Source organism: Sarcophilus harrisii, chromosome 4 (assembly GCF_902635505.1).
Source record: "Sarcophilus harrisii chromosome 4, mSarHar1.11, whole genome shotgun sequence".
NCBI lineage: Eukaryota > Metazoa > Chordata > Mammalia > Dasyuromorphia > Dasyuridae > Sarcophilus > Sarcophilus harrisii.
The window spans coordinates 30,124,525-30,151,320 of record NC_045429.1 but is presented as its reverse complement, the minus strand read 5'-3'; the positions used below and the strand labels follow the sequence as shown (position 1 = coordinate 30,151,320).

The 26,796-nt window shown below is 51.4% G+C and overlaps 1 protein-coding gene across 4 annotated transcripts in view; it reads left to right on the top strand.

Moving 5' to 3' along the window:
• The first annotated feature begins 1,039 nt into the window (after positions 1-1,039).
• The window catches only part of RNF220 (ring finger protein 220), a 245,924-nt gene continuing 220,167 nt past the window's right edge, over positions 1,040-26,796 (top strand). For 3 of the 4 annotated variants that reach the window (XM_031969245.1, XM_031969244.1, XM_031969242.1), the window contains exons 1-2: positions 1,040-1,291; positions 8,322-9,079. In XM_031969245.1, coding sequence (XP_031825105.1) covers positions 8,455-9,079 — 625 coding nt within the window. In that variant the 5' untranslated portion in view covers positions 1,040-1,291; positions 8,322-8,454. The remainder of the gene's footprint in view (positions 1,292-8,321; positions 9,080-26,796) is intronic. The other variant, XM_031969243.1, reaches the window with a different exon arrangement.

The following is a 26,796-nucleotide window of genomic DNA, read 5'->3' as shown; positions in this document are numbered from 1 at the left end:
CTAACACAGCATCTGGCCCATGAGAAGTGTTTAATAAATATATACTGAAACGACTTGAATTCTGTGATTCTGGGAAGGGTCCACGTGTTCCATAAATGTAAATTGCTGTTGTATTATTATTGCCAATCACAATAAATGATGAGGATGGTTCCTTTAGGACCCCGGGGTTTTAGGAAAACATTGTACGACTCTCCTGGCTCTTTGGGGAAAGAATTAGTGACATATCACTCCCATTTTCCAGAAAGGAAACCTGAGATCTTTGAAAGCGATGTGACAATGAGCTGTCACCGGGGTTAGAATTTTGCATTAAAATAAAATGTAAAACGAGTGATTTCAAAGTGAAGCGATGAGTGACTCACAAATGGAATAGCAGGAGGTATAAAGCTCCCCCCGCCAGGCTCCTTCCTCCTCGTCCCATGGAGCCCTGACCCAGCCCTTTTCGCCACGGCTTCTGCCTTCGCCGACAGCCGTTTTTTCTCTAGCCGACAATTCTGTCTTTACTGTTCGAGTCAATTCTCGTTTCCACTTGAATTTCCTAGCAGCCGTTCTTAGGGGAGCGGGCCCAGAGAAGGCTCGCTTCGAGGTGGCTTCAGGTGGGGCCGAGCTTGCCTGGCACGGAGCCCCGTCCTGGGGCTGGCTGGCAAGCCGGGGCGGCTTTGCCCTTCCCTGGCGGTTGGCAATTACTGCCCGTGATGGTGACATTTGAGGCCTTCCCTCTGGGCCACCATCGGGACCATCTCGGGGAGGCTGGCCATCAGGTCTGTTCTCCGGGAATGCCCCCGGCCCGGACTCCATTTCCCAGACTCCCTTAGTGTCCTAATGTATTCAGTGCTCACTGTGCCTCTGTATGTGTGTGTGCCTGTGTGCGTGTGCCTGTATGTGTGTGAGAGAGAAAAAGAGCAGAGAGAGAGAGAGAGAGAGAGAGAGAGAGAGAGAGCAGTGTCTGTGTGTGTGTCTGTGTGTGTGCGTGCGTGTGTGAGTGAGTGTGTGCGCGCCGCTCGCTCGCTGGCTCGCGGGAGTCCCTTGGAGAGTGGAGGCTCATTCACTGATTAGAGCCAGCGCGGAGAGGGCAGCACTGCTCCTTCTCTCCCTCCGAAGCTCTCGCTCTGTACATGCGATCCCCGGCAGCTGGCGAGCTCAAACAGGGGGCCAGCCGCCTGCTGCCGCTGCCGCCGCCGCCGCCGCCGCCGTCGCCGCCGCCGCTCAGCCGGGACTTTCCATGCCCCGCACTCTCCGCCTTGCTTCCCTCGCCTTCTGAAAAGTGCAGCCCCTCTCCAAAGGAATTTCCACGGTGAGGATGGAGCGCAGAACGGGGTGTGTGTGTGTGTGTGTGTATGTGTGTGTGTGTGTGTGTACACAAGGTGGGGGGAGAGAAGGGGACAGACAGCAGGGTTGCTCGGGGACCAGGCTAACTTTCCGGGGTCGCTCTCCCGGGGCCCCCTGGGAGTCACACAGAATCCGCTCCCTAAGCATTCGCCGACTTCGCTCTCCTACTCTCTAACTTTCCACCCGGAGTTTGTCTTATTTTGTTGTTGTTGTTTTGGTCTGGTTGGTGAGGTGGGGTGGAGGTGGGGAGTGGGAGTGGGTCGGAGGAGGGATCTAGGACGTGCTTGTTGGCCCAGTGTAGAGGGTGAAGGAAGAGCAAGGGAAAAGTGGGGGGGGGGGGTGCCTTTTCCACGTCTTCCCAACTGTCCTTTTTAACTTTGTTTGGGTCGGTTGCCAGACCGTCCTCTCCCCGCGCCCGGGGATGGGGGGCAGGAGGGTGGGAGGAAAGCAGGAAATTCCTGCTGATCCGGAGCTCGGAAACGGGGAGGGCTCCGCAGAGGTGTTGGCGTGGGGGGAAAGGTAGAAGCAGAGGGAGAAAGGGATTCGTACCCGCAAAGCACAAAAGGAGCCGGGGAACAAGGGATGAGGGAGCGAGGGAGCAAGCCGCCAGTCGCCGGCTCCTGTGCAGCCCGGAGAAAGAGGGAGACAGACGGAGAGCGAGGGCGAGAGGGGAGGCTGCAGAAAGGGACAGGGAGCTCTTTCGGGGAACCTCGGGCCCCTACTTGTGCCCGTTCACTTGGCGGCTAGAGGGGCAGGGGCGGGAAAGAGGCGGAGGAGGGCTGGCTTGAGGAAGGAAGCAAGGGCAAAGAGGCAGGTGCTGGGGGAGGTGAAGAAACCCCCAGGCCTGCCGCTGCCGCCCGGACGCCCCGCTCCGCCCCGCTCGGTTCGGCTGCGGTGCCGGCCAGCCTTCTCGAGGTCTCCCGGGATTTTGTGGGGCTCGGGACCTTCTCCTGGAGCACGCTCGCGTGCCTCCAGACGAGCCTCCGTGTGTGCCCATGCCCGTGCCCGTGCGGGTAGCGATGTCTCCCCCCGTAAGTCTCTCCGACTTAGACTGAGCGACACTTTGCCCGTCCCCGACTTGGAGACAAAACTTTTCAAAGGGCCCTGGCGGCGGCTGCACCGACGCTGGGAGTCCCGCGGCCCCGCGACCTTTCCCAGCCCGCCTGCTCGCCGTCCCTTACACTCCGGGGCGGCCCCGGGCCACCCCCGGGACTCGGCCGGGCCCCGGCCGTCTAGGTCGCCCTCCGGGTTTACCCCGAAGCCTCTTCCCTGGGCCGAGCCTGCCTAGCAGCCCTGGGCCCGGAGCTTGGCTGCACTCCGCGCTGAGCCCGCCGCGCTGGGGGCTAGCCGACAGCTCGGTCGCAGGGACCACAGGGATAGAGGGGAAGGAAGCCAGCCAGCCAACGAGCGAGCGAGCGAGCGAGCCTGGCGGTCAGGGTTCTGGCGCTCAGGTCAGTCGCCGTCCGAGCAGGGCTTAGCCTGGGGCTCGGCTCGGCTCCGCCGGCCTGCTTCTGGGGTTTGGGGAAGGGTGCGGCCCTGAGGGCGGAGGGGATCCCCAGGATCGCTCCTCAGTCTTCAATAACCCGATTCTTTCCCTCGGCCGGGGTAGTCAGTTTGCAGGTTAGCTCGTTTGCAGTTCTGCGGCAGGCAGGGCCACCCCGAGAGCGGCGAGAACGCAAAGATGCTGCTGCCTCCGGGCTCGAGGATGGGGGCTGCCCCCTTGTGCCGCAGGCCGCCTACTCTGCCAGAGGTTGGGGCAGCTAGGGCCTCGGCTCCCCCCCCCCCTCCGTCTCTTCCAGTCTCCCCTAGGAGCTTTCAACTGAGCTTGGAGGGGGCTGTTAGGAAACCCCAAGAAGGGGCTGGACTAAAAAAAAGGGGGGGAGATGACCGAGCTTTGAAACACCAAGCTGATGTGCTGGGGGAGACCTTCCCGGGGGACGCCTCGCCCTCGCCGGTTCCCTTCCTCTCTGGCTTCGGCTCCCCGAGAAAGGAGACCAGAAGAAAGGAAAGAGAGGAGAGGAAAGGAGAGAAGAGGAAAGGCGAGGAGAGGAGAGGACGGAGGCAAGGATAGCAAAGGGGAGCGGCTAGAGCCGGGAAAAGCGGGAAGTCCCCGCACTGCTCAGCTCTTCCGTTAGGAACTAAACCCAGCCGGCGGCGGGGAAGACGGAGGGGGAGGCCCAGCGGCCGGCTAGGCAGGCGCTGGCTCTTCCTGCCACCAGGGTGGTCGGGGGCTCTGCCGGGAGTGAGCCCTGGGGCTGAGAGGCTGCACCCACCTGTTTGGCCCTGTGCAGTCGAGCTGGCCTGCTGGCCTGAGCCGGACTTGCTGCCCCCCTCCTCACTTCGGCACCTCTCCGCCCGTCTGCCCATCACTTCTCCCATTTATCCGTTCCCTCTCGCCCCTGACCCCCTCCAGGGGGTCTGCCTCAAACCTTGTCTGCCTCGGGGCCTGGGCTGCCACGGTTCCGGGCAGAGGAGAAAGGAGCCAAGGGCGGCGGCTTTCCGTGAAAGGTCTGTCTGGACGAAGGGAGGCCGCGCCGGGGCAGGGCGGGCTCAGAGCTCTCCCAATTCCTGGGGCTTCTGGCAAAGGGTCTGCTTGACCAGTGCGGCTCCGAGCGCGGCCTCCCGTTAGCCCCGAGCTCCACTCTGGGGCCCCTCGAGCCATTTCGTTTAGTAAAGTTGCAAGGTCACCATTTGGGTGCTGGGTTGCTCTTGAACGAATTTCTCCCTCCCTTTTACGAAGTTAGAGGTGAGAGCTCGGGGGAAGGCGGGCCAGGCAGGCCAGCGCCGAAGCGGGAGGCAGGGAGCTGGGGGCAGGGCGGGGGGCTTTTCTTTGGATCCCCAGTTGGTGGTTGTGTCTCCGGCTGCTTGCTGAAGCGTGGGCCGAGCTTCCCGCGAGCGGGCGCGGGAGCCCTGCTGGGCCGGGCTCGCTGTCTGGGGGCCACGGTTTGCACCGGCTCGAAGGCGACGGCTCCATCCCCGGCTCTCGCGCCGGGCGGGCTCGGGCCCCGCCGCCAAGGAGGCGGCAGCAAGCTGCCTGAGCCGGAGTCAGCCGGCCCGGAGCCCCGAAATGTGTCCACCTTTCTCTTCCTTCTGCCTGCGGGAGTCGGGGCCAGCTGGGGGGGGGGGGGGTCAGGCCTCGGAAAGCGGAGGCTGCCCTTGGGGCTCTCGGGGACAGAAAGAATACTGTCCATCCGGGACACCCGGGAAGCCGGCGTTCGCCCGCTTGCCTTGCTCGTGGCTCGCTCCTTTCCCCTTCCACCCTGCTTCTGTCCTTTCCTCCCCGACTTCCTCTGGGGCCGGCTCCTCGCGCAACCTCAGCGCTCTTTGTGCTCGGCCTCCCAAGTTGCCCGGGCATTTCGGCAAAGTTGAGTTTGGCCAGGGGAAAAGCTTCGGCTACGTATCCGTCCCCTCCCCGGACGAGTAGCGGACCCAGGAGCAGTTCGGTTGGGAGGGCACCCCTCTGGCACCTGTTGTGAGACGGCGAGGAACGGCGGCGCAGACAAACGAACGAAGGCCGCTAGTACGGTCGGACAGACGGGCAGGAGGCCACCGGGAGCCCGCCCGGAGAGGGGCCCTCGCTGGGTCCGTGGCCATGCGGCGGCCCTTCGAACCTGCTGCCGGAGGGGACGGGATGGGGCGGAGAGAAGAGTGCTCGGCTCTGGCCCGGGGAAGGGCGGCGGCCGTGGCCGCAGTTCCCCGGGTCCTTTCACTTCGGCCCGGAGGCCGGGGATGGAGAGGCGGACTCGGGAGTGCTGGCCTGGCTCACTTTCTCTCGGGCTTTGCCTTGGCTCTTCCTGAGCCAGTCGGCGAGTGGCCCCTGCCAGGGTTCGGGCACTCCCGGCCCGCCCTCCCACCCCGGACTTTCGTTTCCCTCCTCCCGCCGTGTTTGCAGGCTGTAGTCTGTCCGACAGTCAATCCCGCGGGTCTCTCTGGGGTCGGGCAGTTGAACCACTCAATTAGGACTCCCCCTAACCGGGCTGTTTGCATTTCCCTTAACCAAACCCGGGGCCTGGGCTTACCCCCTCTCCCACCAAAAGGAAAACCCCAAACCCTGCGTGGGGCGGCGGCGGCGGCGGCGGCGGCGGCTTCCAGCCCAACCAGTCCCGGGGCTGGTGCGCCCCCTTCCCCGCCCCAGCCCCCCCCCCTCCGAAGCCCCACAATCTCTTTGGCTTGGCGGATTGATCTCCCTCCTCGTTGAGTTAATTCAACAAAGACTTTTTGCGATCGCTTTGGAGTTTGTCTGAAGCCGGGGAAAAGGGGCTGGTGATTTATTCGGTTGCTTTTCGATTTCTGTCTTCAGCCCTTCTTTCTCCTCCTTTCAGCGGGGATGTCAGCTGTTATTACTGCCTATTGATCCCTTTGCAAAGTGAGAAGTGAGCTAAAATTAATGTCAATTCCACTGCTCCGATCAATAGCGGGAGTTATTTTAATCTGGATTTGCACGAGGCGCTAAATTAAAAAGCGTCAGCATAAGCGTCGCTGCCCCTCTCCCGCAGCCCCCTTGTTCGCAGCCCCTAGTTCGCAGCCCCTCATTCTTCCTCCTGCCCCTGGTTCTCAGCCCCTCGTTGGAAGCCCTACGTTCCCAACCCCTCATTCTCCTTCCTGCTTCTCCCAAGACCCACCCCCTCACGGCCACCCAGAGCACCCCTCCACCCCCACTGATTAGCTGACAATCCATATTTTTTTAATTAAGAGGGTCAGTTAGTTTTCTTATTTGGGGCTCTGTATTTAAGTCCATGACATTTTGACATTAGGAGTGTATCAACTATAGATTTTCATAATGACTGCGGGCGGCTGCCTCTGCTTCTTCTGCCTCCTCCTCCTCCTCCTCTGCACAGTTTTCTGGGTGTGGGAGGCGGAGGGGGGGGGGGAGGAGAGAAGAACCCCCCAAGCGGCTTCTGGAAAGTGCAGGGAAGAATCGCAAACCCCAAACGGAAATGCTCCTGATTTATTCCCGGTGTAATGAAGTTTGCAAAAGAATCCGGAATTAGGGGTGAGTGATTCACAGGGTCCTTCCTTCTGCTGAGCTCGACTTGCTGCCTCGGCCGCCAGCTTACTAATTTATGAAACACGTTGAGCAGAAGGAGGTGAATGGGAGGAAGCCAACAGAACTCGGCAAGAAGGGCTCGTTTTCGCTAGGGCCACCTTCCCTTCCACCACGGCTTCCCCCTCGTGTTTTTGCCGTTGTCCATTTCTCCCTCTCGGCCGGGGGGGGGGGGGACCCACGGCCATCGCTGTGGGCCAACCAAGGGTCGTGTCTGGGTCTGGGATCCTAAAGGCAGGGCGGCTCTGAGCAGCGGGGCACAGCGGCCGGGCTTCCCTCACTGGGTCTGTGGATCTGCGTATGCCGGGCGCAAGGCTCCTGAGCGGGGAAGCCTAACTAAGCTGTCCTGGCCAGACCTTCCCTGCTTTGCTCGAACTTGACAGGAAAGTTATTTCAGATTTGGAAGAGAGAAAAATCCGTTAATGGGAGCTGCATAATCTGGTAATTTAGCCATGATGTCTAGAAGGAAGAGTGCCAAATGAGGAAGCGATCTGATGATGTCCACTCATTTTCACGATTAATAACAGTCATGGAAGCGGCTGGTACAGGATGGGAGAAGGAAATGTTATCATTAGGGCCAAAGATGGGATTTTATGCCATTTGTTAACCGAGGCTCCTCCATTCAAGGAATACAAAAGGGTTTCCATTAGAAAGATGCTCTTTGGGCACGGTTTAGTTGCAGTGAGTGACTCTTTAGATTCAAAGGGCGTGATTGCTGGCAGCCTGGGGTGCTGGGTTTTTTTTTAATCATAAGGTGTTGTTCGGGTGCCCTTTGTGGACTTTCTATTAATCATATCTTTTTTTTTTTTTGAAGCGAATAGCCTCGTATTCACCTTATGCCATGCTCATTCCTGGTGTGTAGCCCCGCCTTGCAGAAACTACCAGGGGAAAAACTCTGGGGTGGCGAGAGCGAGCCGGGAATTGAAGAGCATCTTTCCTAACTCCCCACGTACTTTGGGGGGAGTCGTTTGAACATCAGGCTCTGCCTGGACCCAAAGAAGTCGGAAATTGGGTTACCATTTTGTTGGAAATGTTAATGACACATTGAAGGCAGTTTCCAAATCTGCTTGAGTGCATTAGGAACTAAAATTCCTGATCGTTTTTCTTGTCGTCGTCGTCCCTGAAAGACACACACTTCCAGGGAGCATCTGCCAAGGACCCCACTTTCTGTTCTTTGCTGTTATTGGAGAGGCCGGGCACGTTAAAATAGAAGCCTTTGCTCAGCTCTAGAAAAGTGGGGGGGGGAGGCTATGGGGAGACAGAGGAATGCTCAGAATATCAGTTGTGGGGAAGCTGCATTTGGGAAAGAAAAAGTCCTTAACAATGTATGAAGTTGTGGGTCTGTGTGTGTGTGTGTGTGTGTATACACACACATGAGTATTTAGACTATATACATATATGTGCATGATGTCACCTGCTCACATACATAATATGTATCCACTGAAATTCACATTAGCATGACATTGGAGGGGGGAGAGCAAACGGACAGGGTGTGGTGTGTGTGTGTGTGTGTGTGTGTTTGGGGGAGGGCCGTGTATGAAAAACAATTATAACCGCATCTGTTGTAGCCAGGCAGCTCTGGCTCGGGTGGGTGGGGTGCCGAGACAGGCTCCCTTGAAAAGCGGGTATATACGCTGACCTCATTTACCCAGGGAATATTGTATTGGGAGATTTGGTGTTTTTTTCCTCGCTGGGGCTCAGGCGCATTTCACCCGGAACGTGTAGGGACCAAAGTCAGCTACGCGTACATCACAGTAAGTTGTCTATTGATTTTTCTGAATGAAAACGGTCGGATGCTGCTGCTGCCCAGTGAGTCCTGAAGCCTGTGGTGTCTGCTCCCCAAGCGCCTGGAAGCCAGGAGGATGGAGTTGCAATCACTCGGGCTTTCCCTTTCTTCCTTTCCCTGACCTTCCTCCCTCCCCCTTTTTTTTTCTCTTTCATGTCCCTGCAGGTCTTGGAAGGGGATGATTCCCCAGTGATCTTCCCTGCCTCGACCCCAGGTGCTGCTCTGCCTCCCTCCCTCCCTCCCTCCCTCCCAGGGAAGACCGTTTCTTGTCTGACTCCTGCCATCGAAAGAGACTCCGATGGACTTACACCGGGCAGCCTTCAAGATGGAGAACTCGTCCTACCTTCCCAACCCCCTGGCGTCGCCGGCCCTGATGGTGCTGGCGTCCACGGCGGAGGCCAGCCGGGACGCCTCCATCCCTTGCCAGCAGCCCCGGCCCTTTGGGGTCCCCGTCTCGGTAGATAAGGATGTGCACATCCCCTTCACCAATGGCTCCTACACTTTTGCCTCCATGTACCACAGGCAAAGTGGGGTGCCCGGCACTTTTGCCAACCGTGACTTCCCCCCCTCCTTGCTGCACCTCCACCCGCAGTTTGCACCCCCCAATCTAGACTGTAGCCCCATCAGCATGCTGAACCACAGTGGCGTGGGGGCCTTCCGCCCCTTTGCCTCCACTGAGGATCGGGAGAGCTACCAGTCGGCCTTCACCCCCGCCAAGCGACTCAAGAACTGCCACGACACGGAGTCGCCCCACCTGCGCTTTTCGGACGCGGACGGCAAAGAGTATGACTTTGGGGCCCAGCTGCCCTCGGGCTCCCCCAGCTCCCTCAAGGTGGATGACACCGGCAAGAAGATCTTTGCCGTTTCCGGCCTCATTTCTGACCGGGAGACTTCGTCCAGCCCAGAGGACAGAAATGACAGATGTGAGTACGCAGTCCCCTGCATCCCTGTGCCCCTTCCCTTGGGTCAGCTTGGCCGAGTGCCGGCGCTCAACAGGTCAGCAGCGCCTCCGGCGCCCCTGCTGTAGAGGCTCGCTACCTGTCTGCCTGGCCTCGAGAGCTGGAGGCTGGGGGAGGGGGGACGACGGGGGAGGGGCTCCCCGTTACCTCTTCGGTGGGCAGCGGGGGATTCTGGATTGAACTGATGTGTGCGGGCCGCTGGTGGGGAGAATGAATGGCAGGTTCCCCGCCACCTGCCGGGTAGTCCTTGCGTGCTCGCTATTCCTTGGGGGTGCTGGGGGTAGGGGGAGCGCGTCCGTCCTCGGCCGGGCTGCGGAGGCAGCTTCTGGGCTCCCGGGTCCCTGGCCGACTTCCCCTCGGGTCTCTGGATTTCTGGCACTCTGCCACACCTAGCAGTCAGTCTACAATCCGCTTCCCGGCCCGACCTCTCGGCAGCAGATTGTGTGCAGCAGAGGCAATTAGGGGCAGAGGCTGGTCAGCGCGGAACTCTTGAAACAGTCCTATTTTCCTTGGTATTGGGGGGCTAGCGGGCTAGTGTGTTTGTGGGGATCCGAGACAGACCTATCAGCTCCTGAGGGGATCAGGTGCGTTCTGGTGACCTTTAGTGCCCTCTGTGGGCACTGACTGCTCCTTCCTCGGGCTCGATAAACAGCGTCGAGCCTTGGCAGGGGAGGGGCCGGCTCTGTGGCCCCTCCGCTGCCCCGCCCCATCCCCACCCCCACTCCCCAGCAGAACAGGACTCTCAGTTCGGGGCTTTGGGGCAGTATGGAGACGGAGTGGCTTTCTGCCAGCCTGAGGAGAATTTATGAAGCGAGGGGTTTTCTTTCCACCCATCCCTTTGTTCTTGGGTTTTGCTTTGTTTTATTTTCTTAAGAAAACTACAGCTAAGGTTTTCTTTCCCCTCTTCCCTACTCTATTCCCTAACCCCCCCTCCATCTCCCTGCAGCCCCCAACACGAATACCATTTTTTTCTCTTCACTTTATGATGCCGGGGAGAGTAATAGAGACGTTGCAACTCTCTCCCCTGTCGGCCCTGCTTCCTCTGGCTGTCTCCTTGAATTAGGCACTGTGTTAACTTCCCAGCGCTAAAAGGCATCTGCCTAAACCCAGCGTACCTTTTCAATAAAAGTCATCATAAAATCAACCTGCCTTGTAAATCCATCGCTCTTTGGTTTTGAAATATGTTGTGAGTGTGTCTTTTATGTCAGCGTCTGCAAGCCTAGGACCTTTCCACTTAGGAAGGAGGCTGCCGTCGCCGACAGCTCCACTGTGAGCTGGGGCTCTCGCTCACTTTTGCTCGAGCTCTTCTTCCCCCTCTCACTTTCAGTGACTCACATCTGGCTGGGCTGCTGGCCGCCCTTTCGCTCTGCTCTGGCTCTGGAGAAGCCCGACTTGGGGGATGGACTGGGGGCTTTCCTGTTGTCCTGTCCCTAGCGGGGGAGAAGGCGCAGAGAAGTGGGGTTCGCTCCCCCCTTGCTCAGAGTTGTCCTAGGGACACATGAAGAAGGCTGCTGCCTCCTTTCCCCTGGCAGCACCACTTAGAAATGAAACTGACTCAAGGGGCTGCAGGGATTGGGATTCCTCTTCCCTCGGTTATTCTCCCCCCTTTTCTCCCCAACCTCCATCAGGCAAACACCCAGAGAAGGCGAAAGAACTCCTAGATGTGGAGATCCATTCCCCCTGCGGGTGTCACGGCCATAACTCTTCCCTTGCCTGGTGTGCATTGTGTGTGCTGGTGCCTTCCCCCTCGAGATGGATACCTACCTCACACAGGAATACGCCTGGGTGGAGAAAAAATGAAATGAGGCTGTCTCCCAAAGTGAAATGGAATTCTGACCTTGAAATTAATGAGATGCTGATCAGCAGGGAGGGGAAACCTCTTCATTTCAAATTTGAGGAGTAGAGAAACTGCGAGAGCCCTTTCCCCTTAGCTTAATTTATGTTGAACACAGTCTTGCCTTTTCCAGAAGACTTCTCTCCTTCTTCCTCCCTCCACTGCCCCCCCCAAACTAAGTCTCTAGGAATGGAGGAGTGTAGCTTCTTTGCACAGCCAGATGGTTCTATTAACATAGAGGAAAAAAAGAAAAACAAAATTTAAGTTGGGATCAGGGCTCGACCCAGAGTTCTGTTGAATGTCTGATGAGAGAAGACCCTAGCACAGGATTCTAGAACTCCCTCGGAGAGAGCTGGAAGAGGGGGGCTTCCACCTTCTCTTGACCTTGTTTTAGGGAGCAGATCAGTGCTTCGCTGTAGCCTCATGGGACGGGTGGGGGGGGGGGGGGGGGGGGGGGGGGTTGGCTGGTGCTTTTTCCTGAGGACTCTTCATAAAACAGGAGGAAAATCTTTTTCTTCTGAGAAGGCAGCATGTCAAGGTCTGCGGTGGCTTCTTGGCTCCTGTCATACTCTGATGGGGGCACGAGGATTTATGGGCTGTTTTATGTAAATACATATTTAAGAGCCGTTAGAAAGCCTGATTATTCCCACTAGACGCCTTTCAGGCCCTCCCTACAGAACCTCCTTGAAATAAGTACTATTTCTGAGATAATCAAGGAACAGCGTACCAGAATGCCTCCCAGACCCAGCTGGAGCTGGGTAGGTAAAGGTGGAGCCAGAATATGGGTAGAGAGCAGGGGCGGGCTTGGATCTGGCTGGCTGCTGCTCACTGAGGTATTTGGATTTTTCGTTCTATGGTGACTAATTCTTCAGAGCATTTTTCAAACTTGTAACTCCTTTGTGTTCTTTTCCAAAAAATGTAAAAAAGTTATTTTTTCTAATTCAAAAATGAGGACTACAACAAATTCCTGCAGAACTGAGGAACTGGAGTTTCAGTGGACCAGGTTCCAGCTTAGTTTAGGGGTTTAGAACCTTGAAAAATGAATTTTGTATTGGAAAACCTAGTATGATCTTTGCCATCCTGTGCCCAGTTATGGGAGTAGATGTGAAAGAAGTGATTAGACCATGATGCCTCTGTGTGTCTGGGTGGGGTGGAAATATACATTTTCTTATCTTTTAATTTTTTGGTTGAAATCTTCTGTTTTACACTGCCTTCTTTTCCAATTGTATATTTCCTCCCTCTCGCCAATGAGCCATCTCTTCTAACAAAGACTAAAAGGAAAAAAAGCAGTTTAGCAAAATAGACCAGCATCTGACAGCATGTGCAATGTTCCACGGCCATTGTGTCCCCTCCATCCCCCCACCTCTGCAAAAAAGGGAAAAAGGTGCCTTTTCTCATTTCTTATTCAGGGCCAAGCTTAGTCACTATGCTAATAAGAATGCTTTCCTTTTCTTGTTCTTCCCATTTACATGTCTCTAGTCCTTCTGGCAATGCTTACTTGTTTTCTTGGTTCTGCTAGCTCCTCTTTGCATCAGTTCTTGTCTACTCTGGTTTCTTCTAATTCTCTCTCATTACTATATTGCTTTTCACGGTGCAGTACTATTTCCTCCCATTTGTGTGCCACAGTTTGTTCAGCCACTGATGGGAATCTGCTTTGTTTTCACTTCTTTGCTACTATGACAACCATTTTAAAAAAGCCAAAAAAGCTCATGAAGTGTTCACCCTGCTCTTGGTTGAAAGCTGGGCTTCTCCAGGGGACATGTGGACACTCCAAAGTAGGGGGTATCCTTCCCCTCAGCCTGGGATTTCTGGATCTCCTTTTTTTTCCCCACCAAATTCACCAGTATTTCTGCTTTAAAGGTTTCATGGTGCTGAGAAGTTATTTTCCTCTGGCCTGTCTGTCCTGGAAAGGAAGCAGGTGGGTCCTGGGAGGGCAACATCTCTAGCAGAGGAGCTAAGGATAGAGTCAGGAAGATTTTTTTATTTTTTTATTTTTTATTTTTTTTGCTTCCACTTCCAGACTCCTTGTCTGAGGAAAAGTATGGTCACCATGTGTTGTGGAGGACTATGGATCTGTTTCCCAAGGTCTGCCCTTTAAATCAAGGCATCTTTATCCAAGATTTCTGGCTGGTGTCCTCTGCCACCACCTCCATAGTTATGGCCCACTTTAGGTTATTTTGATAGCCATTGGGTTTTTGATTCTTTGTCTGTGGGTTGGTTTGTGGGTTTCCTCGCTCCTTTGGATGGGCAAGACCCACATTTCTGCTTTGATTGCTTCCTGGCCCCCAGGACCTTTCTCCCCACCAGTTCATCCTACCACAGTTGTAGTTGCCCAGCATATCCCCTCTCCTGTTTCAGATATGAGCTCTAGTTCTCTAAACTGGAACTTGTCAAGACTGTCAAGGCTGGGGATCAGACCTGGTGGGTGTGGAGAGCATCATCAGTTAATAAACATTTATTAAGTACCTTCTGTGTGCCAGGTCCCTTGCTAAATCCCTACAGCGAAAGGTAAAAAAGAATCCCTGCTCTCCAGGAGCTCCCAGTCTGATTAATGGGCAGAACAAGAGCTGCCCCTGCCTTCCCTTTCTTCCTGGTCCCCCCCCATAGGAACGGCACACAGTAATGTTTCCCCCCCAGAGTCCTGAGGTTGGCCCGCTCACTTGACTCCCCTTTGCCTCGGCCCTTTCCCGGGCAGCTCTTATTGAAAGATCTCTTCAGGCAACCAAAGGAATGAGCACTCGGGGAAGGTCAGGATGTGCTGCCTCTGAGCTCCACAGCCCGCTTGCGGTGGCGCTTCTTTGTGTTGGCCTCTGAAGCAGCAGTTTGGGAAACGATCGATGGGCCCCTGGGGCCCCCGGCCCCCCGGGGGAGGGGGGGACTACGACTATCACCTAGGTGGAGTTGGGTGGGGGCGGGGACTGGGTGTAGCCATTCTGCCTCCTCCGCGGGTCTCCTGGGTGGGGTGGCCGAGCCCCTGGCCTTTGGAGAAGGAAGCTCTCTCCCAGCCCTACTTTTCAGACAGAGGAGGCTGACGCTCATCCTGCTACAATACGAGGCCCAGTGAAAGCCCACCGGCCAAAATTGCATTCTCAGGCCCACGGGGTGGGGGTGGGGAAGGGCTGGGGTAAGAAAGAGAGGCTCCCCACCCCCACCCAATTGTCCTTCTCTGTGGACCCCCCCAACTATCTTTTCTTCCTCTAGAAGGGGGAGACTATCCCCAATCCGACTCTTTAAGTAAGGGGATCAGGCCACAATCTTCTTTGACTGGGGGGTGGAAGGAGTGAGACAGCCCTCAGTCTTCCTCAGCCCTCTTTCCGGCGGAAGGAAGGCGATTCCCAACGCTCCCGGCTCCCGTGGGGGTGAAGCCCCCCCCCCAATCCTCCCCTTCCTGCGGAGGTGAGGGCTGGGGTAGGGAGAAAGCCCTTTGGGGGGGGGGGTTGGTTGCTGACTCCCTCCCCAGGCCCAGAGAGGCCTTTCATGCCGTTTGGTTTCATTGTCTTGTCGGGATAAAGAAATGTTTGAACAGTTAAAGTGGGGCCGGCCTGGATGGGAGCGGTCCCTGATGGCTGCTGCACAGCCATCTGGCCTGGCTTGGCTCGGGGCTGCCTCACCCGCCCGCCTGGGCCGGGGGCGCGCTCGCTCGCTGGCCCGCGGGCCGGCCCGCGGTGCACGGCCGGAATGCCTAATCACCATGGTGAGAAAGCGGCCTCGCGGCCGCTTTCTGCCCTTCCCTCCCCGCCCGCCGCCCGCGGGCCGCCAATTGTCATGCAGAAGCGATCGGTGGCGGTTTCCAGGAGCGGCTGCGCCCGGGCTGCCCGCCCCGCCCGGCTCCCGGGCCGATCCTCCCTTCTCCCGGCCTCGCTTCCCCTCGCTAGCCCCGGCCTCCCTCCTTTCTCCTCCCCTCGCCCCCTCTCCCTTCCCTTCCCCTCGCAGAAGGGTGCCTTGTAATTGATCGTTGGGGGAGGGGCCGGGAGGACAGATGAGGGGCGAGGGGCGGGGTTGGAGGGAGGGACGCTTTTCTCGGGCGAAATCTTTGCCCCTCACAGTCTGTCTGCGCTCCCGGGACGGCTTTCGTGTGGTTTTCCAACAAGCCAGGGAGCTGCTCATCTTTCCCGGGTGGGCTCGGCTGTGGCTGCAGGCCCGCAAGCCCGGCCCGACCCGGCCGGGAAGGATTCACCCGGTCCGCGCGTGGGTGGCTTCGGTTTTGTTTCTTTCTTTCCCCTCGAGGGGAGGCTGAAGAAGCCTAGCGGAGGAGCCGGGGACGGAAGAGAGAGAGGAGTGGAGAGTGAGCCGGGATGCTGGCGGGTCAACACCCAAAGCTCCCGCCGCCTCCTGCTAGTGGCGCCGGCCTCAGTTTCTCCCGCGGTGCTCGGTGGTCCCGCAAGGACCCGCGAGAGGGTTGATTGTGATCCCCGTCGGGTCTCTGCGGGCTCGGACCGCTGCGTGCGTTTCTGGCGGTGTCTCCCCTTCTGGGTCCGACAGTTTTCAGGGCTAGCGTTCTTTCTCCCCAAAGCTCCCCTTGTCATCTTTCCGAAACCCCTAGGAGTCTTTCTTTCCCCGGGCAGAGGTTTCTGGGTAATTCGGAGAATCGGAGTTTGGCCCGAGCCCGGCGGCCGGAAAATAGACGGACGGCGGGCTGGAGGAGGTTCCGGGAAAGCGGCGCCCCTCTGGGGAGCTCCTCCGCGGGCCTGCCCCAGGGGCCCCAGGTGGCTTCGTCTGTGTCGGCTTTTGTGCTGGAAATGCAAAACCCAGATTGCCTCCTAAGAACAAGGCTCGTTCTTTCCCCTTTATCTGTCAGGGAAGAGAATGGAAAAGCGAATTCGAGTTCTCCGTGGGTTTCTGAAACGTGCAGCCCTTTCAGCACACCTGGGGAAGGGAGGTGCTCTACCTGGGTATCCGCCGCCCCGTGCTTTTCATATCCTTGCTGGGTCTCCCTGGGACAAACAACAAGTGTTTAGTAAGCGACGACTGTGTGCCTGTGCTAAATGCTGGCTGACAAAGGAAACGATGCCTACTGGGAAAGGAGTCCTGTCTAAAGCCCCCAATTCAGACCTCCACGCCGACTCCCAGCTAAACGCAACCGTTTTCCCCCTTCCTTCCAATGGTTAACTTCCTGTCTTTCCCAGGGTCATTTGGCTCTCCTTTGAGTAGCCTCTGCATTCTTCAAACAGAGCAGCTCTGGAGACTTGGGCGAATCGCTGGTTGCTCTGAAGCGGCTTTAAAAAGCCTGGGCCTGGTGGTCCCTGGCCCTGGTGGGAGGGCGGCCGCCTCCGTGCCCGTGGGTGTGGGCTGTGGCACGGAAGGTGCAGTGGACTCCGCAGATGCTTCAGCACACACTCCTAGCTTCTCCGAGGGTAAAGAGGGGGGGGAATTAGCAGCAGGCAACTTCCCTAATTGCATTGCAGAGCTCTCTAATGGTTCCTCGCAGGGCTCTGTGAGGACCGGGCTGTGGAAGGAGGGGGTCTGCAAGGGGTCAGGACTAGTGAAAGGCTAATACCTGTTCTGCAGTCAGGCTAGTAGATGGCAAGATAATGGGATGACTCCGGCTTCCCTTCTCCCGGGGATGAGGCTTTCCTGCTGCATAAAGATCTCATTTTAAGTTTCTCTTTTATTTTTTAACCATTGACCAAGGTGGTGTCGGCGGCTCTGATGCAGTGTTCCCGATGATCACTGGCACTGGCTCCCCTAGCAGCTCTTTCACACAGTCCTGGGCTGTGGCCAGATGCTTTTGTTAGGGAAAGGGGGGAGAAAGAGGTGGGGGGGAAAGACTAGAAAGATGCCTTGAGAGCAGACACTGAGGAAAGGAAAAGGAGAGGTATTATCATGAGGTGCTAAGGCCTTTTTCTTTTATGACTATAGGCGGAAAGAAAGAAAGAAAGAAAGAAAGAAAGAAAGAAAGAAAGAAAGAAGGAAAGAAAGAAAGAAAGAGAGAGAGAAAGAAAGAAAGAAAGAAAGAAAGAGAGAAAGAGAGAGAAAGAGAGAGAGAAAGAGAGAGAGAAAGAAAGAGAGAAAGAGAGAGAGAAAGAGAGAAAGAAAGAGAGAAAGAAAGAGAGAAAGAAAGAAAGAAAGAAAGAAAAGAAAAAAGGAGGAAGGAAGGAAGGAAAGAAAGGAAGAAAATCTTGTTAAAATGTATCTTCTTAGAGAGACGAACAAAATGTATTTCATAGCTGAAAAAAATTTGAGTTTTTAATCTCCTATCTCTCTAAGAAACTTAAAATGGAGTCAACTTTCTTGCCAAATATTCTTCCCTCGGTGTTGCAGACCCTGCCACAGAGTTAGGGACAATGCTGATAAGATATTTTAGGAAAGGCAGACATCCTAAGCTATAGATTGCCTCTCCCCCAAATGCAGACACTTAGAAACATTTTCCTCTCTTTGTATTGACAGTGACTGGGAAGAAATGAAAGTCATCTTTGGGGGGAAATGGAGTATTTCAAGTACCTTCTGTTCAGCAGAGGTTGAGCCTCAGAAAGGCTCAGTGCCACTCACAAGGTGGGGCCTTTAGTCTGATCTCTAGCGAAATCCAATCCAGTAAATCTGGGCATGACTCACCAGTCAAGTGTCATGTTCTTCCATTGACATTCATCTGCGATCCAAGGCTTATAGCTTTACATCTGTCCTAGAGCTGAGAGAGACAAAGCTGCTGAACACAGTTCATTCCTTCCTGCTCCCTTCCAATTAGGCTTATGGAGCTACAGGTCTGTATTTTAGACTCCTGAAGAGAATTCTTAGTTATCAGCTAATCCCTCTTCTTAGATCAAGTATCCTTTTATAGAATCACTGAATTTTAAGGTTGGAAGTGACCTTGATGACTATCTAACCATATCTCTCTATAACTATCTATTACTATAGATGGTTATATAGCTATATAACTAAATCTGTAACTAAAAAATACTCTCTTACTATATTACTCACTCTAAAGTGGTTATTTAGCCTTTGCTTATAGACCATCAAGGAGGAGGAGCTCACTAGCTCTCCAGGCTGCCCTTTCCCCTTTTGGATAGTTCTTATTGTTAGGAATAGAAACACCCAATCTTAAATTGTCCTCTGTCATCCCCCTCTTTCCCTCCCCACTTTGCTCCTAGTCCTGGCCTCTTGGGCCAAGGAGGACAAAACGGATCCCTCCACTGAAGAACAGTCCTTCAGATCCTTAAACAATGCTTTTCTGTGCCTCTTGAGCCCGTTTCATCTCTGGGATAATCACCTGTAATTAGTTTCACGAACTGATCCTTGTGTGAGAGATTCAAGACCCTTTGCTTTCCAAGTTGGGGAACTTTGGATTTTTTCCTATCATTTTTTAAAATGGTGGTTCCCTAATACAAAACTCCATTTGCATTTGTCTGACAAAGGCAAAAGACAGAGGAACTCTCACCTCTTCCCTTATCCCTGGATACTCTGCTTCCCCTAATGTAGCACACAATCTCAGGCACTTCCTCTGCTGCCACATCCCACTGCTGTCATAAGCTTGCAGTCCACTAAAACCCTCAGATCTTTTTAAAAATTGTCGTTTATCATGCTTCCTCATCTTATACTTCTGAAATTTATAAATTTCATAAATTTATAAATATATGGGACTTAAATCTCTAAATAGATAGAGCACTAGACCTGAAGTCAGGAAGTCCTCATATCTGACTTACTAGATGTGTAACCCTTGGTAAATCACTTAACTACTGCCTGCCTCAATTTCCTCAAGTATAAAATAGAGATATTATCTAAAAAGGTTGTTGTGAGAGTCGAGATATTTGTGAAGTACTTTGCAATCTCCAAAACATAGATAGTTATTATTGACTTTGTGTTCTGACCTGTCAAGATAGATGGATAGATAAGGCATTGATTAAATGCTTATTATATATCAGGTACTGTGAAAAGCATTATGGTTATAAATGCAAGCAAGCAAAACAGTATCAGCCTTCAGAGATGAGAGGGAACTCAGGGTGGAGATTGCCTGGCCTTGGACAAGACAAGACCAAAGCTCTTCCATCAGAGCCAAGAAACCCAAGGGGTAGAGTTCCACGGAAGGGGGGGAGGGAGAAGGGATAGGAGTGATGAAGAGGGGTTGCATGGAAGAGATGTCCAGGAAATGACATAGAAGCCTGGGACCTGGCAGGAGACAGTTCTCTTGGGCTCAGATTATCAGCCATTGTTAACTCTCTCTCCCAGCTTGAGGTTATCTGCAAATTTAGACTTAATCCAAGTCATTGATTTAAAAAATTTTAGATAGCCCAAGAGCCAAGCATAAATTCCTGAGACACCCCACTGGGGAGCTTCTGCTAGACTAATCTTAAAGCAGTGAGGCGCTCCTTTGGCTCAGTAGCCAATGAGTGACTCACACCGTCATTTATTTCAAAGTGTCTATCTTTCAGCACCGAATTATCACATGTTGCTCTCTGTTCCAAATAGACCATCTTTAAAAGTTGGTGACATCGAAAAATTTATATTTGATTCTAGAAATAAGAGGGAACCACTACTGTGGAGTAAACGGAGTGACAGGGTCTGACCAACTGTTTAGGGCAATCACTTTGGTATCTGAGTGGAGGATATATTGATGGAAGGAAAGACTTGAGATAAAGAGACCAATTAGGAAGCTATTTCAATAATCTAGGTGATAAGGAGCCAGGGTTTTAGACTAGCTTGGTAACTGGAAAGAATGGGCTGTCTCTGAGAGATGTTAATGAGATAGAACCGATAAGATTTGACAGCTGATTGGATAGTTTGGATGCGGGAGAGTGATGAACAGAGGACACATGGAAATTTGGAATTTCCTGTGCATATTGGCATCCCGGATGTTCCTGTTTGCAGATAACGTTATGTTGATTGCACTGAATCCTGGAAGTTAAAGAATCTTCTAGAAGATACCTGGATTCAAAGGAATTTGGAATGACCATCCACACAAGAAAGACCAGTTGGATGAAGAATGTCAGTTACCTGGATTACTATATACATATATACATATTCTGAGACAATCCATCAGGTTGAATCCAGAATTGAACAAGAGAAGGGGAGCAGTTGGATTTTCTTTAGGAAATTACAAAGTACCTTTGATGTCCTCTACCTTCCTGTAAAAGCAAAAACCTTTATTTTTAATATCAAGATTCTCTCAGTATTACTTCACAGTAATGAGACATGGTATATACATTAGCTTCCATAGAATTAAAAATAAAATGTCATTCAGAGGATTTGGGGTGTGTGAGAAGACTAAAATAATCTAGGAGGAACTCCCAGAAAGGAGTGAAAGATATAATTCAGGCATATTATAGGAAGATGCATTGGTGATATAGCAAAGGCAAAGTCAGAAGAAAGAAAGGAAGACTCTAGCCCATCGGATAGGCCCCATGTGACATAATTTAGGAGTTTCATGGATATATTTCAGTTTGTATCATTTGAGAGTTCTTTGGGGCAATGAGGTGGTGGAGTATCGGTCTTAGAATCAGAAGGATCCAGCCTTGATAATTACTAGCTTGGTGACCCTGGGCAAATCACTTAACCCCAATTGCCTAAATAAAAAAAAAAAAAAAAAATTAAAAAAAAGGAAAAGGAAAAGAGTTCTCCCAAATGGATGAGATTTTGGATCCATTTGAGTATTTGAGTTTGAGTGCCTGGCAGACATATAGTTCAGTGTCCAATTGGTAGGTGGTGATTGGTAGACTGGAGCTCAAGAGAGATTAGTGTCATCACTATTGTGTCATGTTTCAATGGTAAGGGAACTGCTCATCCATTTCTTCCCTCTGTCCAAGCGGTCTGTAGTATATTCTCTTTTTTATTATAGCTCTGTAGTATATTCTCTAATGACAAGACTCCTTCTGCTTTTCATTCCTTTGACTTTGCCCAAATGTTTTCCATCACCAAGTTGAGCCCAAACCAGTTGGCATTTGTATTTCCCATTTGATCCTGAGCTTACAGATATAGTTCTGGTGTGACCCTCTCAGGGCTTTTGGAGTCTAGGAGATGGACCGACCTCCTTTTCATTTTGCTTCACATACTGTAGGTATCTGTCTTGGGAGAAATTTTCCCTTTAGGAGTCAGCCTCCCAAGGGAGCAAAAACTTTGCAACTGGGATCTTTGCAATACCCAGAGTAAAACTCTTCTCCACCAAAGACATAAGTGAATTTCATGTCTTGGGAATAGCTTCCTGGGTCTTGAAGGCCTGATTTTGATTCCTCCAGGACTCTGAAAAGGGTTTCTAAGTGAAGCAATAGGGCCATCCTTCAGGAATGTAAATTAGCAGTGGCTGGGTGGGCTGGGCTGCTGCTCAGTGAGCCGCCCTCCCCCAGGCCCTCTCCCTTTTCTGATCTCCTGTGGAGAACACTCTGACCGGTTCAGTTCCACGATTAGGCTCGGCCTGTAGCCTCTGCCTGTAGCCTCTGCCTTCCTTAATCCCCTGCACTCAGCATTAAGCAGGAACTCCGTCTGTCTCTTTCACTCTTGATTTTGGTAAGGCCTAATGATGCAGGACCAAGGTCATTTTACAGACAGGGAAATGGAGTCTCTGCAGAGGGAGGTGATTTGGCTCTGGCTCACTCTCCAGACATCTGCTATGGCTAGAGAGGTCAGATGCCCCTCACTATGAATTCCAGTGTTACTCTCCATGTTAGAGTCTTATGCTAAAATTCTGGCTTATTTACTATTAGTGGAAATACTCGGGCCTCTGGCAATTTCTTTGTGCTATTGATAAGAGAGTGGTGGGTGGGTGGGTCTGTGTTGTAAGATGTTTTATAACAGGATTTAACTCATATTAGAACTCATTAGTCCTTGAGTTCTTTACTTAGATCCCAATTTATATACTATTTCCCCCTCTTCCCTGCATGTAAACAGATCTGTGAACCTTCCCCCTCCCCCTATCTCTGTGTCACAGCTTCCCCGAATGATGGATGGATTGTCTCTGCTTGGGAAAGGCCCAGAACTGAGCAGGAAGAGGGCCTTGCAGGTCAGACTGAGGTGGGGGGTGGTGCTGGGGAGAAAATGGCATGGATTGGACAGGGCTGGGTTGGGAGAGGGCAGTTAACATTTACAGGTCTTTGTATTAGCAGGGAGTTGGTGAGGTGAAGTTGGTAGTATGTGTGTGCCCTGTCTTGGGCATGAGTGGTTAGTTACTGTCCATTTCTACAGATGGGCAGGTTTACCCAGGGTTCCTTTGTTCCGAGAAAGAAAGCCCCCCAATTTGGTTTTGCTGCTTATAAATATCAGTGACTAGATCCCTACCTACAAGCATCCCCCAAATCACTGTGCAGTTTTTAATTTTTATAGTTTCCAGAAGCACTAAGACTTTAAAGAGCTTGCTGTCTGTTAAAGATTCTGAAAAGGGGAAGAATCACGAGAGTCAGAGAAACGGCCTTTAGTTATTTTTTTTAAAAGCTTTTTATTTTCAAAACATAAGCATGGATAGTTTTTAACATTCACCCCTACAGAATTGTGTTTCTCCTTCCCTTTCCTCAGTCCCTCCCTTAGATAGCAAGCAATCCAATATTTATTAAACATGTGCAATTCTTCTGCACACAATTCTACAATTATCATGCTGCACAAGAAAAATCAGAACGAAAATGGGAAAATGAGAAAGAAAACAAAATGCAAGTAAACAATAACAAAAAGAGTGAAAATACCATATTGTGATTCACACTCAGTTCCCATAATCCTCTCTCTGGGTGCGGTGGTTTTCTCCATCATAAGATTGGAACTGGCCTGAATCACCTTGCAGCCTTCCTTTAAATATCGGTCCTTGAAGAAGTAGGACATTTAAAAAAAAAAAAACTTGAGCATTCTTAGTACCCAGGCCTGTTGTCTGCATCCAAGGGAGGGAAGAGCCCCAGAAAGTGACTCACCTGGTGGATTATCTTTGCAGATGATGAGCACCCCACATGCCATGGATCCTATTAGGGAACCAGCAACTACAGGATTAATTAATTTTTTTTTATATCTGAAAAAGGGAAAAAAAAAAGAATCCATATCTGAGGTTCAAATGCTAGGGATGATTAAGAAATTCTTTGGAAGAAAAAGAAAGTAGAGGCTTGGGACAAAAAGGATTGGAGAGGAGACTTGCAGCAGTGGAGGCGAGGCTGAGTAATCAGCTCAGCTGCATTTAGGGCCCAGCCTGCAGCTAGCTTCCTTCCTGAGCAGTAAAATTGAAAAAAAAAAAAAAAAAAAAATCCAACCTTAGAACAACAAAACTCTGGATGTGTGAGCTTCCTTCCTGACAAGCCAACAAGCTATGGGGCTTCATTCAGTCGGTGGGAGCAGCAGCCACAGAGAGGAGAGGGGGTTGGGGAGGCTTAACCCTTCCCTGGCCACAATATGGCCTGTAGGCTCTGTCTCAGCTTACTCCCTCCTCCTTGCCCTAGGAGTCTCTGGGAGAAATCCTGCCTCCCATTTTGTCTGGGTGCTCCCAGAGAGGACTTGGTCCAGAGCTACCCATCCTTCCTTGTTGCAGGGAAAATTGAGTGATGTCTGAAGTCCGCAGTCTTATGGAAGTCCTGAGTTTCCCTCTAGTCTTTGGGTCCTTGGCTTTCTTCTGGGGTCTGGTCTTGTAGCCTTCATTCAGGCAGGAAGTGATCCCCTGAGGTCGCAGTGGGCAGCTCCCCTGAGCTCGTTTCTGTCTGCAGGAGAGGCTGGAACTGCAGAAGTGGTGGAGGAGGGACCTTCCATTGGTTCAGAGAGACACTCAAGCCTTGGGGCCCGGTATGGGCCCCTTTCCTCAGTATCTGTTCCCACTTTGGGAGCCCCTTCTGCTTCACAGTTTCAAGGCTGGAAGCCAGCTGCAGAATGAGCTTCTTCTGGGATGTGCCCCTGAAACAGGTCAGGGGAAAGAAGTCACAGAATTTCTCCTCTTGAAGTTTGAGTCTTATGAAAGGCTGAAAACCTTTTTCTTTTTTAAATAATTGTTTATTTTCAAAATATATGCAAAGATAGTTTTCAATATCCACCCCGTGCAAAACCTTGATACTCTTTCAAGAGCTGAGACTACTTTTTTCCCCCTGAGGCAATTCAAGTGACTTGCTCAAGATCACACAGCTAGGAAGTGTTAAGTGTCTAAGGTCACATTTGAATTCAAGTCCTGATTTCAGGACTGATTCTCTATCCACTTAGTCAACTAGCTGCCCTGAGACTCCATTTCTAAAAGTGCTTTCATCTTATAGCTGTTCGTGTTAGGAAGGCCACTGGGAACTCTAAGGATTGATGTTTTTGTTCATCAAAAGCCCGTTTGGTGATTCTGCTTCCAAATCATAAACAGAATAATACATGCAGAAATTGGGAGGCAGGTAGGTGATGCAAGGAACAGTACACGGAACGTTGGATTTTGTGTCAAGAAGACTTCATTTGAATTCGTTCTTAGATCCTTGCTAGCTGTGAGATCCCAGGAGAGTTTCTCAGGCCTCTTCCTGTCTTAGTCTCCTCATCTGTAAAATGGGATGACTAACAATACCTGCTTCTAGGGTTGTTGTGAGATTCAAATAAGATCCCATATTTAAAGCATCCTAATTCAAACTGTCCTTATCTCCTGCCTGGATTATTGGAGCAGCTTCCTAATTAGTCTGAGTCCTGTCTCTCTCCATATTCCATACAGCTGCCAAATTAATATTCTGAAAGCAAAGGTTTGATTATGTCATGTGCTTCCCTCCCTCACCCCTTAAGAAGGTACCGAGTACTCCTATTGTCTCTTGGACCAAATACAAACTCCTCTACTTGGCATTCAAAGCCTTTTATTATCAGGCTCCCATCCCAATTTTCCAGGTGGATTAATTACAAATTCATTTTTGCTCTGGTGCAAGGCATTCCATCTAGCACCTCAGTGACTGCACTCACTGGCTGTGAATTGTAAAGAGAACAGGAACGTAAGCTCCTTGAGGGCAGGCACTCTGCTTTTTGTCTATGTTCCCAAGCTGAATTCAACTGGGTCTAGTCCTTCAAATCTACCTAAGTATACTAATGCCTAGCTCTTACCTCTCCTTTCTCCAAAGAAAAGCATGAAAGACATCGTCTAATTGCAATAGTAAAAATCAGGTCTCTACAGCAAGCTGGCTCAATGGGACCTAGAATCAGGAAAACCTGAATTTGGCTCTGCTTTCAAACACTGACTAGTTGCATGATCCTAGGAAAATAAGTTCACTCCTGCCTGCCTCAGTTTCCTCAGCTGTAAAAAGGGGATTTTAAAAATAAATTACCTATCTCATAAGTACAGTGCCTGAAAATGTCTATACTGAGTATATATTTTATTTTTTAATAATTATATGTATATAAATATATATACTATATATAATATAATATATAAATATATATATATATATACTGAGTATAGAAATCCTTCCCCCCGCCCCCATATCCTCTAATTCTGTCAAAAAAAAAAAAGGTCATGTGGTCAGTCTGTCATGCCTTGTTATTTTTTCCAAATAAAACTTTAACTATTTCTTATATTTCTCGACGTATCCTTCCCCTTTCCTTTCCAGAGAGCCTGGAAACAAAACAATTCCCCAAAACAAAAAAGGAAAAAGCTCAGCAAAGCTCACCAGCAGACTCCTGATCCCCCACACCTCTACTGTGAAGGTGGGAGCAGTGAATTCTCCAATTTGGAGCTCATAAATTCACAGCATTCAGTTTTGGTGCTGTTCTTTCCAGTTACACTGTGAATGGCAGCTCTCTGGTTCTGTTTACTTAGCTGTGCATCAGTTCTTTTAAGTTTTCTTATGCTTCTCAGCACTGATCAATGTGCAAAGTAACATTCTGTAGCATCCAAGGATGGCCACTTGTTAAAGCGTTCCCCAAATAAAAGGCTCCCGGTTCTCTGTTATTATCAAAAGGGCTTCTTGGAACGGGACCTGTCTTTTTGTCACTGACCTCCTTGGCGGTCGCCATGGACTCTCCAGACCAAAGAATAGGGATATCTTCATCATTCTCTTCACATCATTTCCATTTGCTTTCTAGTATGTTTGGATCACTTGATGGCTCCATCAGCAAATGCACTAATCTTGCAGTATTGCACGCCCTAACGCTGACAAGTGCTGTCCAGTCTTGTACTTGATAAAATCCTGCAGCTCTTTACCATGTCTGCTTCCTTTTTCAAAATGTTCGCTACCCAGCTCTTTAATAACATCTACATTTTGGCCAGGAATCAATAATAAGCTCACTGGCTTATTATCCGTGGGCTCAATTCTCTTTTGGGGAGAAATGAGGATATTGGCCTTCTTTGGTCTGGTGGTATGGATCTCTGCCATAATGGTAGCTCAGCAAACACAGCTCCCCATTCTTTCAAAGTGTCATTTCTGGTGGCCTTCTACCTCCCCTTGTGGGGACCACCAGACTTTTGCGTTATTTTACTTAGATTTTAGGAGGATAAAAACAAATTTCTCTCCCTCCCTCTTCCCCCCCCCCCCCCCCCCCCCCTTTTTTTTTTTTTTGTCTTATCTGGCTGATCGTTTCCAAGATCTCTTGAAATATAAAAAGTACTAATATTTCTTCAGTTTGATGTTGGTTTTCCCTACAGCCCCTGAAAGTGCTGACACAATCCCAGGGCTCAAGCAGCCCCCTAACCTTGACTCTCAGTCATGAAAAATCTCTCTGGATGGCATGTTCCCAAAAGTAGAGGGCCAGCCTTCACAAGCAGCAGCAGCTCCTTCCAGATGGGGATTTTTCGTTTGTCTCACAACCTCAGTTCTGTCCTCTTCCTGTTTTCGTTTGCCAAATGATCATTTATCCAGTGAGATAATATTTGCAGATAGCTTAGCCCAGTGCCATGCACATAGTAGGTGCATTATAAGTACCACTCTCTTCCTCCCCCCCTTCTCCTTCTCTTAACATCAGAGAAAATTCACTGGGTTCCTAGAGTTTCCCGGCAGGGGCCCGGGGTAAGAACAAAGATGCT